The sequence below is a fragment of the Ictalurus punctatus genome, chromosome 16 (genome assembly GCF_001660625.3).
Source record: "Ictalurus punctatus breed USDA103 chromosome 16, Coco_2.0, whole genome shotgun sequence".
NCBI classification, from domain to species: domain Eukaryota; kingdom Metazoa; phylum Chordata; class Actinopteri; order Siluriformes; family Ictaluridae; genus Ictalurus; species Ictalurus punctatus.
Window position 1 is genome coordinate 17,299,652 of NC_030431.2, and position 17,411 is coordinate 17,317,062.

General features: G+C 37.7%; 1 protein-coding gene across 1 annotated transcript in view; it reads right to left on the bottom strand.

Annotated features, from left to right (window-relative positions):
• Positions 1–1,513: 1,513 nt before the first annotated feature.
• megf10 (multiple EGF-like-domains 10) overlaps positions 1,514–17,411 on the bottom strand; it is a 72,094-nt gene continuing 56,196 nt past the window's right edge. Inside the window, exons 17-25 of the mRNA XM_017488368.3 lie at positions 16,656–16,784; positions 14,377–14,505; positions 13,041–13,169; positions 11,938–12,165; positions 10,945–11,063; positions 8,743–8,866; positions 6,844–6,888; positions 6,408–6,611; positions 1,514–4,570 (exon numbers count right to left, since the gene is read on the bottom strand). Coding sequence (XP_017343857.1) covers positions 4,404–4,570; positions 6,408–6,611; positions 6,844–6,888; positions 8,743–8,866; positions 10,945–11,063; positions 11,938–12,165; positions 13,041–13,169; positions 14,377–14,505; positions 16,656–16,784 — 1,274 coding nt within the window. The 3' untranslated portion in view covers positions 1,514–4,403. The remainder of the gene's footprint in view (positions 4,571–6,407; positions 6,612–6,843; positions 6,889–8,742; positions 8,867–10,944; positions 11,064–11,937; positions 12,166–13,040; positions 13,170–14,376; positions 14,506–16,655; positions 16,785–17,411) is intronic.

Genomic DNA, 17,411 nt, shown 5'->3' on the forward strand with positions numbered 1-17,411 from the left:
TGAGAGGAACCAGACTCAAAAGGGAGCCCACCCTCATTTGGGTGACAACAAATCGTGCGATTATAAGCATTTCCCTTCTATAACTGTGTACTACAAGGTCATGTTCCATGTGACAAACCAAGCTTTAACTCTTGAATCTTTGAAACAATCTTCAGGACACAGTATATCCTGGTCAGGTTCATGCTGGATCCAGAGACTATCCTGGGCACAACTGGGTACAGGGATACGCCATGATTGGGACACCAGTCCATCGCAGGGCACCACACACACACACACACACACACACACACACACACAAGCAAGCTCATTGATATTTCTTTATAAAGGTCATCATTAAATAAGCTATTCTTTATATGAAGTTGTTTTCCAAAAATAGCCTTGCTAGTGTAAATCATCTATCCATCCATTTCCCATACCACTTATCCTACACAGGGTCATGGGGAAACCTGGAGCCTATCCCAGGGAACTCAGGGCACCAGGGGGGTACACTTGGTTGTTACACTGGATTTGGTGCCACCCCATCGCAGGGCACAATCATACACACATTCACACACTATGGACAATTTGGAAATGCCAATCAGCCTACAACGTCTTTGGACTGGAGGAGAAAAACGGAGAAAACCCCCAAAGCATGGGGAGAACATGCAAACTCCACACACAGGTTGATCCCCCAACCCTAGTGGTACGAGGCAAACATGCTAAGCCACTGTGCCCCTCAGTTTAAATCATTAGTTTAAAAATATTTAAACTAGAGATTCCTCCACTACCAACAAGTCAAGTCCTTCTTGGTATTAATTTGTATGTGTAAAAAAAAACCTTAAAATGTACTTAAAACAGGAAGAAAGCTATTAAAGAAAAAACAAAAAAACATATAAGACTATATATATTTGATCTTGTTGTGACCGTGAGCCTGTTTGGCTCAATTCCAAAATCTGATCAGTTCATTTACTGTTTGCAATGATAATTCCATATAAATCCGAAAACATGTATTCAACCGCTCGTTTTTGAGATGTCATGCTAATGAGAATCTCAGATGTATGCACGGATAGATGGACAACCCAAGAAATAATTCCTCCACCACCTAGTGCATGCATTTCTGGTAGCAGTGGTTAAAACCATTTAATGTTAAGGTTAGTGTATTGCATGTAATCATGACAAAATAAAGATACCAGGGTAAATTCTAATCATTATTACTTTTACTGTGTCGAATCCCGTTTATCCATTATCATACAAAAAGAAATAATTCATGGATCAACATATTTGAATTAAGCAGAATTTCCACGTAAGTAAAAATACCTAGCATGTACACATTGATATAACGTCCCTGTTACTACAACAAACAAATTTCATAAATGTACATATTGTTTTATTTAATGAGTTTAACATAAACCTGACATTATTTATCTATTTACTTTTTGTAAGTAGAACTTCCACCCTTAATTTAAATACGTTGATTCATGATTTTGTTTTTCAGTGTAATGTGTAACACAGGCATCACGTGTAAATGATGTGACACATTTTGTCATTTTATTGTAAAGCAAAATTGCACATACAGTACATATACACTACAGAAAAATAAAATACAAAACAAAGCATGTAAGAAAAGTGGGACTATGGAGGCAAATACCATTGTCATGGGTGTTCTTTGGGGAAGAGGATGACAACTGTGCAATTTCATTCTGTTCTTATAAAACACACAATATTAAGGAAAATAAAGATATATTTACATAACACTTATATAACCTTCCAGTTCTGTTAAAACAAGTCTGCACTGGAGTTTCGAACCATAATCTGTCAACTTCTAATTACTGTGAAGACAAGAGCTTAAAAAAAAATTGATCAATATAGAAATGCCATTTTGAATAATATTGAATGGTAATATTCCTCAACCACATCTGTCCTGTTAAAAAGGTATTTCAAACTTTAAAAAAAAAAAAAAAAAAAAAAAGAACTTAGCATTAAAGCCAGAGAGATTGGGCCACTGAAAAAAGATGGAAAAAAAATGCCCCTGTACTAGTTACTGACATGGTTTACTAAAAGGGATTATAATGAGTGAAATTTGTAAACGGGACTTCTTTTTATTGTAACGGACCCTAAATAACGACATGTAGCAGAGTTTTTAATGAAATACCAATTAACATTACAAACTGGCCACATGGTATTGAGTGTATTTTTCACGCACTTCCCATAGTGTCTTATATCCTGTGGCTTTTTTTCTATAAGTAACAGCTATGTACAATTATACAAATGCGTATTATTATTATTATTATTATTATTATTATTATACAAATGTAACACCTGGCTCAGAGATGATTAAGACTGTCGGCTGTCTGTGTTCCATTCAATGCAAACCTTTACGTAACGTATAAATACAGAAAACTTTCAAAAGGTTATGTGTCGAAATGAAACAAAACCTTTGACCTAGAACTGATGTTAACAACACATTTCAACTTCACTGCAAAAGTCCAGCTTAAGCATTTTCATTCCTTTTTAAGTGTTTTATATCAAATCTTGTATTAAGGTTGTATTATGCTGCCTGGTGATGATAAATTATGTAAAAGGTCAAAATATTCACCTAACGTAAACACTGGTCTTGGATAAAAACAAACAAGTTATTACAGACAAAGGTGTGTTACTGTAATTGGGATTACAGTATTAGTGATTTAGTGAGTGCACACCCAGGGCTACGCAGGACAGAACTGAAGGACACTTGTCTAATAAATACCAAAAGAGTCAATATAGATGAAGCAACAAAACATTAATTATGGCACATTGACCTTTGGTTAAATTTAGTATGGATAAAATGGTAAGAGATAACAAAACCTAACAGGGATGCACTGAATGGCACGTTTTGCATTTTCAGTATGATGCCAATATCAGAGTCTGACAATATAACGATACCTGGTACTGATGTGATACTGATGTCGAGCCGAGCCACGATCTGTGTGTTCAGCCAACATGTCGGTGCATAAATGGCAATCATGGCATAAAATGTCAGCGGATCAGAAAATATACTCATTGGCCACTTTCCTAGGAACATGTGTACCCTTGCTCATCCATGCAACGATCTAATTATAGCTAATTATTCTGCAGTAGAGCAATGCATAAATTCATGATGTAGGCCAGGAGCTTTACTTATTGTTCACATCAAACAGCAGAATGGAGAAAAATATTCTCAGTGACTTTGACCGTGGCCTGCTTGTTGGTGCCAGACGGGTTAGTTTGAGTATTTCAGAAATGGTGCGAAAAACAAAAAAAACATCAAGTGAGTGGCAGTTCTGCAGAAGGAAGCACCTTGCTGATGAGAGAGGTAAGAGGAGACTTGGTCGACTGGTTCAAGCTGACAGGAAGGCTACAGTAACTTAAATAATCAACTGTGGTAAGCAGAAAACCACATCAGGTTCCAGTCATGTCAGCCAAGAATAGGAATATGAGGTTACAGTGTGTACAGGCTCACCAAAACTGGAGGGTTGAAAATTTGAAAAACATCCCCTCGTCTTTTTCTAATTTCTGAAATACTCAAACCAGCCTGTCTGGCACAAACAACCATGCCACGGTCAAAGTTACTGAGATCACTTTTTTACCATTCTGATGTTTGATGTGAACATTAACTGAAGCGCTTGACCTATATCTTCATGATTTTATGCATTGCACTGACGCCATATGATTGGCTGTCAAATCCAATACCAATCCAGCAGTTTAGACCAAAGTCAGCCCTGATAATATATATTCAGTATCAGATTGGTACATCTCTAGTTCCTAAAACAGCAGTGATAATGCAATGTTGCACAGACAACACAAATTCTCAACACAGATGGTGGTAATATAAACTCCTCTAAAAACAAAAAAACAAAAAGCAAAAAAAAAAAAAAAGAAGCAAAAAATAAAAATAAAAACACAAAGCAACAAACACAGTCCAGCCTCCTTTCCAACATCAAATACTGAATAAGTCTCAGAACAGTTATATTTATTTTACAAAAATAAATTTGAGGTTCACTCTGTATTTCCAAATGATATGTTTTCATCAATGGAATGATGCGTTTGAGAAAAGTTACTGTGGAAATCTGCTATGTCACATCACCTCTTTCATGTAAATCCCTCCATTTTATTTTCAATATGGGTTTTCTTATGTGTTCAACTGAGAGAAATGTTCAGGAAATAAAAATCTAAATATGCTTCTTATTGTAAGAAAAGAACAAGATTAAGAATGATTATCCCAACAGTAAAAAAAAAAAAAAAACTAAAGGGCTGTAAAAAAAAAAAAAAAGACAATAAAAACGAGTAATATACTGATGTGGAGATATGCAGAAAGTGTATAATAAGCCACTAATGAGGCTGAAGGAACCACAGAAGGTGTGTTTGTCGCAGTGGGAATGGTGTGTTTTGGTCAGGTCTCTAAGAGCTCATTCATTTTGCAGCTCTTTGAGGGGGGACGGCGTGCTGTCTCGCGTGGGCAGCAGGTCATAATGACAGGGGATGTGGCTGTTCTTTGGTAGGTCGTACGGGTCCTGGCCAAATGGTCCGTTGCAGTTGTTGTTGGCAGATGTGTAGACTGAACTAACTGTTGGCTCTGAAAAGACAGAGAAGGAGATTCACATACATGCTAGAATTAGTGATGAACAAGCAGTGCAATGTCTTTTCTGTATAGAGGACAAGTCTTTACTGAACAAGCTTCCAAACAGGGACGTGCTGTTACAGGAAAACAATCAACACTAGGTGGTGTGATGATACCAAAGTGTTTTATGCCTATTATACCACAGCAATTTACAGAGGTATAAACAGACATTCCTACACAACATCTCTCTTTTCTGTTTCTTCAAGTTAATAAGACTTGAAAAAAAAAAGAAATTGCCATGTTTATCATCTCTGAAAAAAGTTCTCTGTCCAGTAGACCTGTAGCGGAAAATGTACCAATTGTAACAAAGCACGGACACTGGACACCATAAAGCAGGGGTGTCCAATCTTATCCAGGAAGGGCCGGAGTGGGTGCAGGTTTTCATTCCAATCAAGCACGAGACACCTGATTCCACTTGTTTAATCAGTTGAGCTTGGCTTCCAATAGACTCAGGTTTGGCTTCTGCTTGGTTGGAATGAAAACCTGCACCCACACCGGCCCTTCCTGGATAAGACTGGACACCCCTGCCATAAAGCAAATACACTGGGGGAAATAAGTATTGGATGCATCAACATTTCTTTCAGTAAATATATTTCCAATGAGGCTATTCACATGAAATTTTCCCCAGACTTTGGTATTAACTCAAGAAATTCACACATATAAAGAAATCCAAACATTAAATTCCATAAATGAAGTTATGTGTAATAAAGTGGAATGACACAGGAAAAAAGTATTGAACACGCTAAGAAAAAGCAATTCTCCAAGGCAAGGTAAGAAAATTACATGTGAATAGCCTCATTGGAAATATATTTACTGAAAAATCCCACTTTAAGTTAAATAAATACCTCCTTTCAGAGAGCTTCATCACATCAACAGTTATATGTCTTTGTTAAATAACAACTATTTAAAGAATCTGTTTATTATTAAGCTTAAGGTACAACCTAAATCACATACTTACAGTATGCACAATTTTATGCCCTTTTGTAGTATAAATAGTTCACACTACAAATTCCAACAAGAAGAAGTGCACTGCAAAGACCCAGATGATGCACTTATTCAACAAAAAAATGAAGTGTGGAATGTTGGACACATCATGCACATCAATGGTCGCAGCTCTGCTTATATATCGGGAGAGGGGAGGGGCTACCATGCTCTGACCCTGGATTAGAAAAATTTTCAAGATGGCCGATGACACTGGTGGACAAGACATTGTACAAATGTGAGTTGAATTTTTTTAAATGTTACATTATTTTTATTTTTCAACATTTTAAAAATTCACCATATCAAGGTATGCTTACATTGGTCTTCTACCGGGCTTTGATATTTACCAGCTCTCATCTCACATTACGTCATTTGCCATCGACTGGAAAACGGCTTATACTTCCAGTTAGTTAAAAAAAAAATGTTAGTGTTCCATTTGAGGCGATACTACCCTTCTAAAATTCATACAGTACATGTCATTTATGGTGTATGTCATTTGGGATACAACTATAGATTTTTGTGGCACATCCAGTCACTGTGAATAAGTTGTTACCATAGAAACAGTAATCTTTTAGAAAAAGCACTTTAGTATGAACTATTTGAATTACAGCCGGCACTACGATCTAACAATATTATACTATATAAAAAATAGTTTAACGACGCTTACTATGATATTAAAATATGTTACCAATTAAATGTCACTTTCCATAAAAATACAGATGGTAGTTAGTTAGTAGGAAAAAAATCATGAAGAGAAGCCACTTTTTATAAGAAAAATGAAAAATGATACTGGTGATATCTGGCCACTTACCAACTTCATATACGTTTTTGTTTGCAGGACTGGAGTTGTGTATCTCTGCATAAGGAGAGTCTCTCTGCGTAGGTGACTTCATCTCCACGTAGCCGCACTCTGTGTTCTTGGGCACCAGGAGAGGAGGGTCTTTAATTGTTGCATAGGGGTTTTCTGAGTTTAGAGAGCAGGAGCTGGCATGGTAGGGCACACCTTTCACCAGATCTAAACAAGTCAGAATAGTACAGCCAAGAAATAGACACGGTAGTACGTCTCGGTTATTAAGAATGAGGAGCATTTGTGTACAGTAGTAGAACAATAATCAGCCAGGGTCTGGAAGAGAGTTTTCTTATAATGTCTCTTCAGTCATAAGTGGTTTTATTAATCAGCCAAAGACTGATTCATGATGACATGTTCTCTACAGCCTACACTCAACCATGTATAAAAGAAATCTTACCTCGAAGAGATTTTCCAAGGTAATGTCTGTCAACTCCATATGCTCCTAACCAAAGAAGAGGGAGAGAGAGAGAGCGAGAGAGAGAAAGAGATAGAGAGAGAGAGAGAGTATCACAGTCAAACACACAAAAGGAGGAGGAATAAAAATATAAGGCACAAACAACTCCTGCTAAAAAGCTTACAGGAACATAATGTGAAAACTATAATATAAGGAACAAAACACTGGAATGAAAAACACATAGTTCAAATACAGCCCGGAGAGGAGGTTTTTCTTTATGTGGAAGTTGCAAAACAAAACATGTAAGATGGAATATTTGATTATAGTGATTAAGTGATTTAACTGTGATTGTCATGTACTTGTTAAGGATAATTACACGTTAGTTAATTTGAGTTAAGTCTCCTGTCTAGTGCTGGTTCAGCATTAGTGAGGTTAGTAATAAACAAATAAATAAATAAATAAATAAGAAGTTTGCCACAGAGATTAATGTGTATTTTTATTTGATTTCTTACGTTTCTTAAATATCGCATCTTAGAAAAGAAATGTCATGCAGGTTTTATTTTCTGAATGACCATTTTGCATGTTAGAGCATTATCTCTCCCTTACGTAACAGAGAAATAATCAATATCAATAATCATCAGAAGTCCCACTTGAATAATATAATATTTAGGCATGTGAATGTAAAATGAATGACCTATGGAAAAAAGAATAGATGTTTAATGCATTTATACGCTCTCGTCATTATAGGACTAAGAGAACCTTGTCATAAACCTATCAAATGTGGTCATGAGTTTATTACAGTTTTTACAGTTTATTTCAAGTTAAACCGCAGCGGTATGTCACTATTATTGGCATCTTCATGACTTCCATAGTGTTTGATGTCAAGACAGCTCATATCAGATGTTAGGTTTTTGCTAAGTGCACTCAGCATAGGTTTATTACATGACATGTGATAGATGCTATGCATTGATTGTTTAATCTATGTTAGAAGAGCCCTGATATAACAAATAAAGGATACCAGTCAATCTGATATTTTATATAATATATAATATTTTGCATTTATGCATTCTCCAGTATCAGTGCTTCATGATCGTCAGAGGTGAAGCTGTAACTTTAAATTTTCCTACATGGGAAAGTCTTCAGGACAGAGAGCTTTGCGGTTTCTCAGTAACACAGCAATGTATTTTTGTTTTGTTTTGTTAACAACAGAAGAGAGAAAAAAAGACAGGATGGTGAGTGAACGACTATAGCTGCTATAGCGTAAGCGATAACAGGAGCTAGCCTAGTTTCTGGATGCTGCACAACATGCTAGAATTAGTGATGAACAAGCAGTGCAATGTCTTTTCTGTATACAGGACAAGCCTTTACTGAACAAGCTTCTTATTAATGATGTGCTGTTACAGGAAACCCTAACCCTAACCCACTAGGACGTATTGATCCTGAATAAATTGTTAGAACTGGCAAATTGCTGTGGTATAAGTGGAATAAAACACTTTGGGCCATGCTGTTATTGGAAAATGATCGACTTTGGGATGGAAAGAGTAACTCCGCTTCGTGTTGACCATAGCGGCTCATAAAAGCATACATCTTATACTATAATGCTACAGTTCTGACATGATTTTGTCAGTTTTATGTAGTTGAATTATTACACCACAGAGTTTCTAGTGTTTTCCAGCTTCTACAGTTATTCTGTTTGTTTCTGCAGATAATTACACAATTGTCTTGGGTCCTCTCTGTCTGTGTGTAAGACAGTTCTGTTCTGGCTGTGACTCTTGGTAAATCCTTGAAAAAGTGACTCAGCAGTTGCATACAGCTGCCTCCAGCTCCCGGGTTTTACAGTCATAGTCATTATGCGAGGGAAAGTATCAGAAAAGTATTCCCTTTCAAAATCCCCTTGCTCACCAAGCTCATTGAAGCAGCTGCCCTGTTTCCAGTCAGCAGGCAATGTTCCAGTGTGCTCCATCAGAGAAGGCCTCTTTCTCTGCTCCACATTCTTCAGGTTCACAAACAATTGGTTGTTCTTCGCCTGGCACATCAGAAAAAAAGATTTGAAAAGTGGATCACCATTACTTCAAAGCCAAATGTCATCTAATTGAACCTAATAATGAGCAGATCTTTTGTTCATTACACATTCTATGTAATTTGGCCATTACATGTACAGTGCTGTGAAAAAGTATTTGTTTCTTCTGTTTTTGTGTAGATCTCATACTAAATAGTTTTAGATATTCACACTAAATACAAACGAAATACAAACGAAATAAAACAAAGGCAACCTGAATTAACACACAATACAGTTTTTTTTTTTTTTTTTTTTATTGAAGCAAAAAAAAGTTTTCCAACACCTATCACCCATGGGAAAAACTAACTGCCCCCTTAAACTTAAAATCTGGTTGTGCCACTTTTAACAGCAATAACTACAAACACACACTTCGGATAACTGGAGATCACTTATTCACAGTGCTGTGGTGGAATTTTGTCCCACTCTGCTTTGCAGAACTGCTTTAATTCAGCCACACTGGAGGGTTTATGAGCATGAACTGCCTGTTTAAGATCCTGCCACAGCATCTCACTTGGTTCAAGTCAGGACTTTGACTAGGCCACTCCACATTCATTTGGATTTTTTTTTTAGAGGTGGGCTTTACATTTACTGCATTTTGGCAGATGCCCAAATCCAGAGTGAGGGTTAAGGGCCTTGCTCAAGGGCCCAGCAGTGGCAGCTTGGTAGGGCTGGGATTTGAACCTTCCAATCAGTAGTCAAACATCCTAACCACTGAGCTTTCACTGCTCTACTTACTTACGCCTATGCTTTAGATCATTGTCTTGCTGCATAATCCAGTTGCGCTTGAGTTTCAACTCATGGACTGAAGACCGGACATTCTCCTTTAAGATTTTCTGGTAGAGAGCAGATTTCATGGTTCCCTCAATTACTGCAAGTTGCAAGAATATTTTCCCAAAAGGTTTGAGGATCATCAAAATGTGTTTTGGCAAAATTCAGACGAACCTTAATGTTCTTCTGGGTTAGCAGTGGTATTTACCTCGCCACTCTTCCATGGATGCCATTTTTGCCCAGAGTGGATGTGGAGTCATGAACAGTGACCTTTATTGATGCAAGAAAGGCCTGTAGGTCCTTTGATGTTGTCCTTGAGTCTTTTGTGTCTTGCTGGATGAGTAGTTGCTGTGCTCTTGTAGGAATTTTGGAAGAGACAGCTCCGCTTCAGCACCACCAATGTTTTGGACGGCTGGAGAGCACGTGGCGGCGGGGCCGGGTCGCCGACGCACACCTGGCTGGTGAATGGTGCGCCGCACGGAAGAATTCCACCATTCAGCAGGCGAGGGGAGAGTATCAAAGGGCAATATTCCACTTGCAAGAGGGAGAGAAGTCTCGCCGTGCATGTGAGCAAGTCTCTGGTATGTTTTCAGGCGATTTTTGACTAGTTCATGTCGGCTAATCGCTGTCGTGTGTTTTTTTTCCTCAGACGACTCCGACACGAGTGAAGGCTCCGCCCCCTGGTTGTAACCGCAGACGGCTGAGACCCTCACCGCACGATTGCACTACAACACACACGCACGCACACCCACACCCCCTTCACAGACTGTCCGGAATAAAGATTTCTCCACGGGAAACACTAAAACGGCCTCCTGTGTGTCTGTGGTCCACCCACCGCTGACTAAATTCCCTACAGACCTTTTAACCAACTTCATGCTGTTGAAAAAGTTCTATTTAAGTTTTGATTTGATTGAACAGGGTTTGTAGTAATCAGGTCTGGTTGTGTCTAGTCCAGCTAAACCCTATCATGAATGCAGTTTCATAGATTTGGGGGAATTAGTAACTACGGGGGCAAATACATTTTCACACACACCCAGTTGGTATTGGATAACCTTTTTGCTTCAATAAATAACATTGTCAATTAAAAATTGTATCTTGTGTTTACTCAGGTTGCCTTTGTTTTATCTTAGATTTTGTTTTAATTTCTGAAACAATTTAGTATGAGATACACAAAAACAGAAGAAATTGGCACTGTACAGTCCATTAGCTAAAACAAATCAATTTCATCATATTTTGGGCAGAAGGTTCTGTTCCTCCCTTAGAGCAGGAAAACTCACTTTTCCATAAGGCAGGTTGTTGACATGAGGTGGGCTGGTGCATTGGGCCAGAGTGTGATAGCTGGGGTTAGAGAAGTAGTTACTGTTGGGAGGAACCTCATTTGTCTGCGGTACTGCATCTAAAAAAGATTTTTAAAAAATATGTAGTTTATATTATAAATATTTATAATATATTATGTAATATATAAATATTTAGTTAATATTTAGTAGTGCTGTCTCGGAAGATGCTTATTGGACAAAATAATCAAACAGAAAGAACTAACCAGGGAAAACAAAACAACTTAATTCATTTCTGTAATGAATTAAAATGCCCTGCATGTTTCTGCATTTGAAGACTTAATGGAGAAACTATTTCCTGTCCATGAAAAGAGACACTGATGGCAGGCTAATTCTCAGGTTGAATTTTTCATGATCAGTTAATCACTAGCCTGTAGGTTCCCATTGGATAAGTAGGTTCAATTAGCAGAAGAAAAAACATATTGACCTTTGCAAAACAAAAGTTGTCATTTGGTATGTAGGTATGTTTAACATGTGCCTAATGCACTTAATTGTCATGTAATGCACCTTGATGCTGTAACTACTATAGTACATGTGACCTGTTCAGAATCTCTCCACCTGCTGGACTATATTACACTGGCCAAGGCACAAGGTAGCTAGACTGGAATAATAATGTTTATATATGACTTGAGGATATAACTATGCTGACTTTTTGTCGAAGGCATGATGTGCTACATCAGAAACATAATAATAATAATGACCATAGACTTGCTCATTTCCTTTAGTCTGTATTAGCGCACTTAACTAGCTTACTAGCTCACCATACACTATTACATTACATTAGCTACCACTTCATAGCCTAGTCAGTTTCCCAGCAACTTAAACATGGGCCTCGGCAAGCACCTTGCAGCTTTTATTCGTCCAGTGGGCTAGCTAATGAATTCCACTTCAGTCACTAGACACAAAAATACTTTAACATTAAGCCTCAGTACTGACCTGCAATGGTGTAGTCTGTGTTAACCCGCATGGCAGGGGTGTAAGTGACGGAAGGCATTGCAGGCTCTTTTCCCTTCTGCTTTTTTCGGTAAATGATAAAGAGGAGCAGGAGGAAGAGCACCATCAGCACCAGGACAATAATTCCAGCAATGGCACCAATCTGATACGAATCAACTGGAACCGCGGCACTGGTCAGACTGTTAGGGTTGCCTACAATGATGACACCAACTACAAAGAATCAGAGCAAACATTTTGGTTTGTGCAACACATTCAGTGGGACACAGAAAATAAGAGGTACTGATGTTTAAATACTTTTGCTCAGTGGGTCTGTCATTCTTAAATAGCTCATATTTATCCGGCAATGTTCAGCATTTTTAATGCAATCAATTCGCTTTGCTCTCTTTCGCTTGGCTCTTCCACGGCTCCTGTTCTGCCTCTGCCTTAACCACAATCACCGTCAATGATTCCACCAATTCATCACACTCTGTGTAAATAGCTTATATACAAGTTTTGCTGGTCTGGTGTTTATTTATTCATTTTTTGTAAGGTAGTCTCATAGATTTCCCCATTTCATCACTGTGCCCATAGCAACAAACACCATTCGCACATTTTTTTTTGGTTCCTGTTCTAGTCCTGTTTCTGACCCTACGCTGTCACTGGTTTGTTGCCCAATTGTGTTCACCTGTTCTATGTTACTCCATGATTAATTTATCTATACTGTATATACCCTGTTGCTTCAATGCATTCTTGCAAAATCTTTTTGAATATTTATATAAGTCTAAGCCATGGTTTCTACTTCAACTTCCTTGATCCATGTGTAGTGTTTTGACACTAGTTTTGATTATGGATAATCTCTAGGCCTATTTAACCTGTTTTGCTATGGATACCTGCTTCTATTTTTTTGTATTTGCCCCAAGTCTGCATATTTGCCTCCTGCCTCTCAACACATTACATTTAGCAGCATCTCAAATCGAACGCAAACATTTTTTGCACTAAACAGAATCGACAGATGAAAAATGACTCATTCTAAAACCCAAAATGTCTTCTTGCTCCTAATTTGCAACCATGGTGCAATATAGAAATGTATAAAAGGCTTGTCCTACCTTGGTCACACCGTGATCCCTTCCAGCCTGGGTTGCAATAACACGTCCCAGTCATGTGATCACAGGTGGAATTATTTAGGCATTCGCACACCTGTCGGCAGCCAAAACCGTACGTACCAGGAGGACATCCTGACAGCATAAACAGAGGCAGTAGGTTACCTCATCATCATTTCCTCACATCACAGTTTGCTAAATCTCCGGTACACAGGTTTCAAAGACATTCAATATCATTAAAACCAGGGGCGTCCAAACGATTTTTATGGAAGGCCAGAAGGAGAAATAAATATGGAAGCACCGGGCAGATACTATATGTGATAATATACATGAAAAAAATAAATAGGACCACTTAATTGCCACTAATAAACCGCCTTATAATTTACATGATTAGCTTTAAGAAATACTCTAGTGTTCATCAGTCTAAGCCCTATATACCACATCTGTATCATATATGGGATCACAATAGTTGTGACATTCAATATTTCCCTGTATTGTGTAAAGAACAAAAAAGTTTACTTTTCAAAATAAAAAAACTTGCTTATAATGGACGGCTAATGGCAGTTGTTGGTGCAGTTAATAAACAATTATGTGAAACAATTTTGTAAAACACTTTCATTAGTTTTTCAGTTAAAGGTATTTCTAAAATAATTCCTAAACTTGCATAATATCATTTCAGAGACTCAGAGGATTCGTTTTTTTAATAGTGAAGAATAACTTTAGGAAATTGCTTTTTTTTTTCTTTTTAATGTATTGCTCCAGTGTGTGTGTTGGACAAAAAATAATAAGAGTAAGGCATGTACTTATGTCTGTTTAATCCTTCTTCTTTTTTTCTTTTTTTTATTAATTGCAAAACTGTAATATTGGTGTTGTTTTCAATTAACATTATAGGGTCAGAAATAATTAGCGTTAAATTTTAAATATTTATTGATGGCATTTAAAGACTGCCCTTAGATTTCCCCTATAAGTGAGTTTAGAGATAAATAGATTTTCTGTTTTCTTCTTTTTCCAAATATTTTCTACATGGTAATTACACATAGTCATGTGGTTGTTTTTTTGTTTTGTTTTTTTGGTGCTGAGTGCTTGGTAATGTTGGCATATAAGAGTAATAACATTAGAGGGTTTTCGAGCAAAAAGAGGAGGAAATGGGAGCTGGACAATTTTTAGATCTGATTTTTATGTAATAGTATAATAGTAAAAGCGTCCGAAACTAAGCACCTCATTTTATAAACTTCCTTACTGATACCTGCAGGTTGTAGTTTGGACACCCCTATTTTAGACCAAACGTGATTGGCTCTATTCACTCAACTGAGCGTGTAATTCCAGGCCCCTGCTCACTCACTTTGTTCACAGTGTCGTCCCATGAAGCCTCTGCGGCAGGTACACTGCCCAGAGATGTGGTCACAGTCTGCACCATTCTGACACTGACAGCTCTGGGAACAGTCTTTACCATAGAAACCTAACGGACAGCCTGCAATGCGCACACATCCACTTCAATCATATGTACTGAGACTGAAACTGTATACAGTTAGAAACTAAATGTCGGCATTGCATATATGACTACTTTCATTGACTATGAATGACAAACATCAACCACAATAACAGAAGAAGTGCAGCAATGTCATGTAATAACTGCTTAGAAGATAGTAATTGTGGCTAATGTGCATTATATGACAAACTGCTAAAAATAAAGAAATGTCTGTGTAGTAAATTATGTAAGTTGTATAACATGTCATTATGTTAAATTATATTAAAATGGTAAATGATGAGGTTTCAGTATGACAAGAGGCAATATTTAATGGTTTAATCAACTGGTACAAAATGAAAGCATGTCTATGGTGTTGGAAATCACATCTAAAAATCACAACAGTCTCCGTTATAGTAGTGGTGCTATTTAGAGAAACGCAGAGTTAATGTTAGTTGAGTTAGTGTGAAATTCCCATCATCTGGATAGACATACTGTAATAAATGACACTTTAATAAACCATTTTTTCCCTTAAGACAGGTCTGACCCCCTTGTGCACTCGAATTGCAGATGAAAATCTACAAAATGACACACTTTGTCCTTAAAATGTCTGTCACACACATTTACACTGGCATGCACTAGAGCATTGGAAATGCTTAAGGCTCTTTTCAGTTCAGATACGGTTTAAGCTGCCTCATGCACAGGCGAGAGAGCAATTGCATGTGAAGGACAGCAAGGCTAAAATGAACATCAAGACGTCGTACTTTCATACTTATGTGGCAGCAACGATTAGAGCGCTGAGTCATTCCCGAATATTAGTGCTTCATATTCAGTGATCTTTCTCACATCAAACAATGCAGTCCTGGCATATAAAAGAATCATATGCTCTGCTTCGTAATAAAAACGCATCCTCAACAGTAAGTTTTATAGGTTTACAGGTTACTGGGTATTAACCGTATAGGTACTGTAACCAGATGCAGGATTTAATAAACCTTTCTCAAGAGGGTATATACAATTTAATTGAATTCCAATTCAATTCAATTCAATTTTATTTGTATAGCACTTTTAACAATGGACACTGTCTAAAAGCAGCTTTACAGAAATATATAAACACAGGATACAGATTTTAAGTGTGTGAATTTATCCCTATTGAGCAACTCAGTGGCGACGGTGGTGAGGAAAAACTCCCTAAGATGATATGAGGAAGAAACCTTGAAAGGAACCTGACTCAGAAGGGAACCCGTCGTCATCTGGGCAACAACGGATAGTGTGAACGTAAAAGAAAGTTCATTATGGTTTTTATATGAAGTCTGTTTTGTTGAACTAGTCCACAATTTAAACAGATTGATTGATTCATCAATCCAAATTTCCAGTAGGTTTCACATTGTGTAAAACATCACAGGCATAATTGTGGCAGGGTTTAAGACACACAACCATGGCTGTTTCAAGTCAGTACTGACCCCAATACCAATACTGATTACTGGATCTGGTTAGCTCTTAGACTGAATCAAACTTCAAGCATTAGCCAATGAAATGAGGCTAGAATACATCGTGTGCTGGACACCAGTCTATCACATGGCATCAAGCACATACGCACACATTCACATCCTCATCAAAAACTAGCCAGCACATCCAATACACATATCTGCATATTTGTTTGAGGTAGGAAGAAACCCAGAGGAAATACACACTGACATGGGAAGAATACGCATAACACACAGACAGTAATCAAAGACAGCTTATAATCAAATAAGTAGGTATATTTTGAGGAAAACTATTGCGTGTAAATATTTGTGATGATCAATGAAACTAGATGTTATTTTAGAACTATGTCAGGTGTTTTTCTGCAGAGCTACTCTGCCTTTTACCTCTGTTTTTCCATCTCTTGCCCAAATTTGAGGTTGTTTAAAATCAAAAATAACTTGGAAATGTTAGAAAACGGGCATGGGATCCACAAAATTGTACTAGGCAGTGTAGCAGTATAATGAATTTGAACATGGTTGTATAAATGTTTGATGCATGTGTTAGTTCCAGGAGTTATGGATATTAGGTAGTTATTACATCCTGATTTGCTACACTGCACATTAATGTATGACTAACCGGTGGTGTATGATAGTCTGAGAAAGAGAACGAGAGAAAGAGAGAGAGAGACTCACGTTGTGTGCAGTAGAGGCCGGTCCATCCTGGTGTACACTTGCATTCTCCATCATATGCGCTGCAGTATGCTCCATTATGACAGTTACATGTGTGGATGCAGTTTGGGCCCCAGTATCCAGGAGGACAAGCTACAACACCGAACACACCGCATACACTAACATCACTGATAGTGTATGCGCTTATAAAAGTTCAGATTGAATAACAGAACGTATTCAGTTAGCTGATTTTAAAGTTAACTAGGAAAATGCATCAATGAGCCTCAATGAGCACCTAAAAAGCATGAGAGTCCATATAACACTTTGGATGGAATTTCAGTATACAATCAGCAGGGGGCGCCAGAGACTTCCTTTTCAATACAGAGACTGGCATGTGGAAATTAGGGTACATTAGGGACATTTCGGAAATGCCAATCAATCTAGAACGCATGGGGGAGGAAACCAAAGTCCCTGGAGGAATCCCCTGAAGCACAAGAGCATGCAAACTCTACGCACACAGGGCAGAGGTGGGATTCGAACCCCCAACCATGAGGTGCAAGGCAAATGGGCTAACCGCTAAGCTGCCAAGCACTTTAACATATCACGAAAATTTGAATAATTCTTGCTCAATTTATGAGACATTATTAAATAAAAAAAAGCATCTCTATGTGTCTCAGGGTCAAGCCTCAATCAGTAATATTACCCATACTTATGTTTATTTCTGTCTTGTTATTTTAATTCAGTAAAAGCCATGCTTTACTTTAGGACCTGAGAACACAA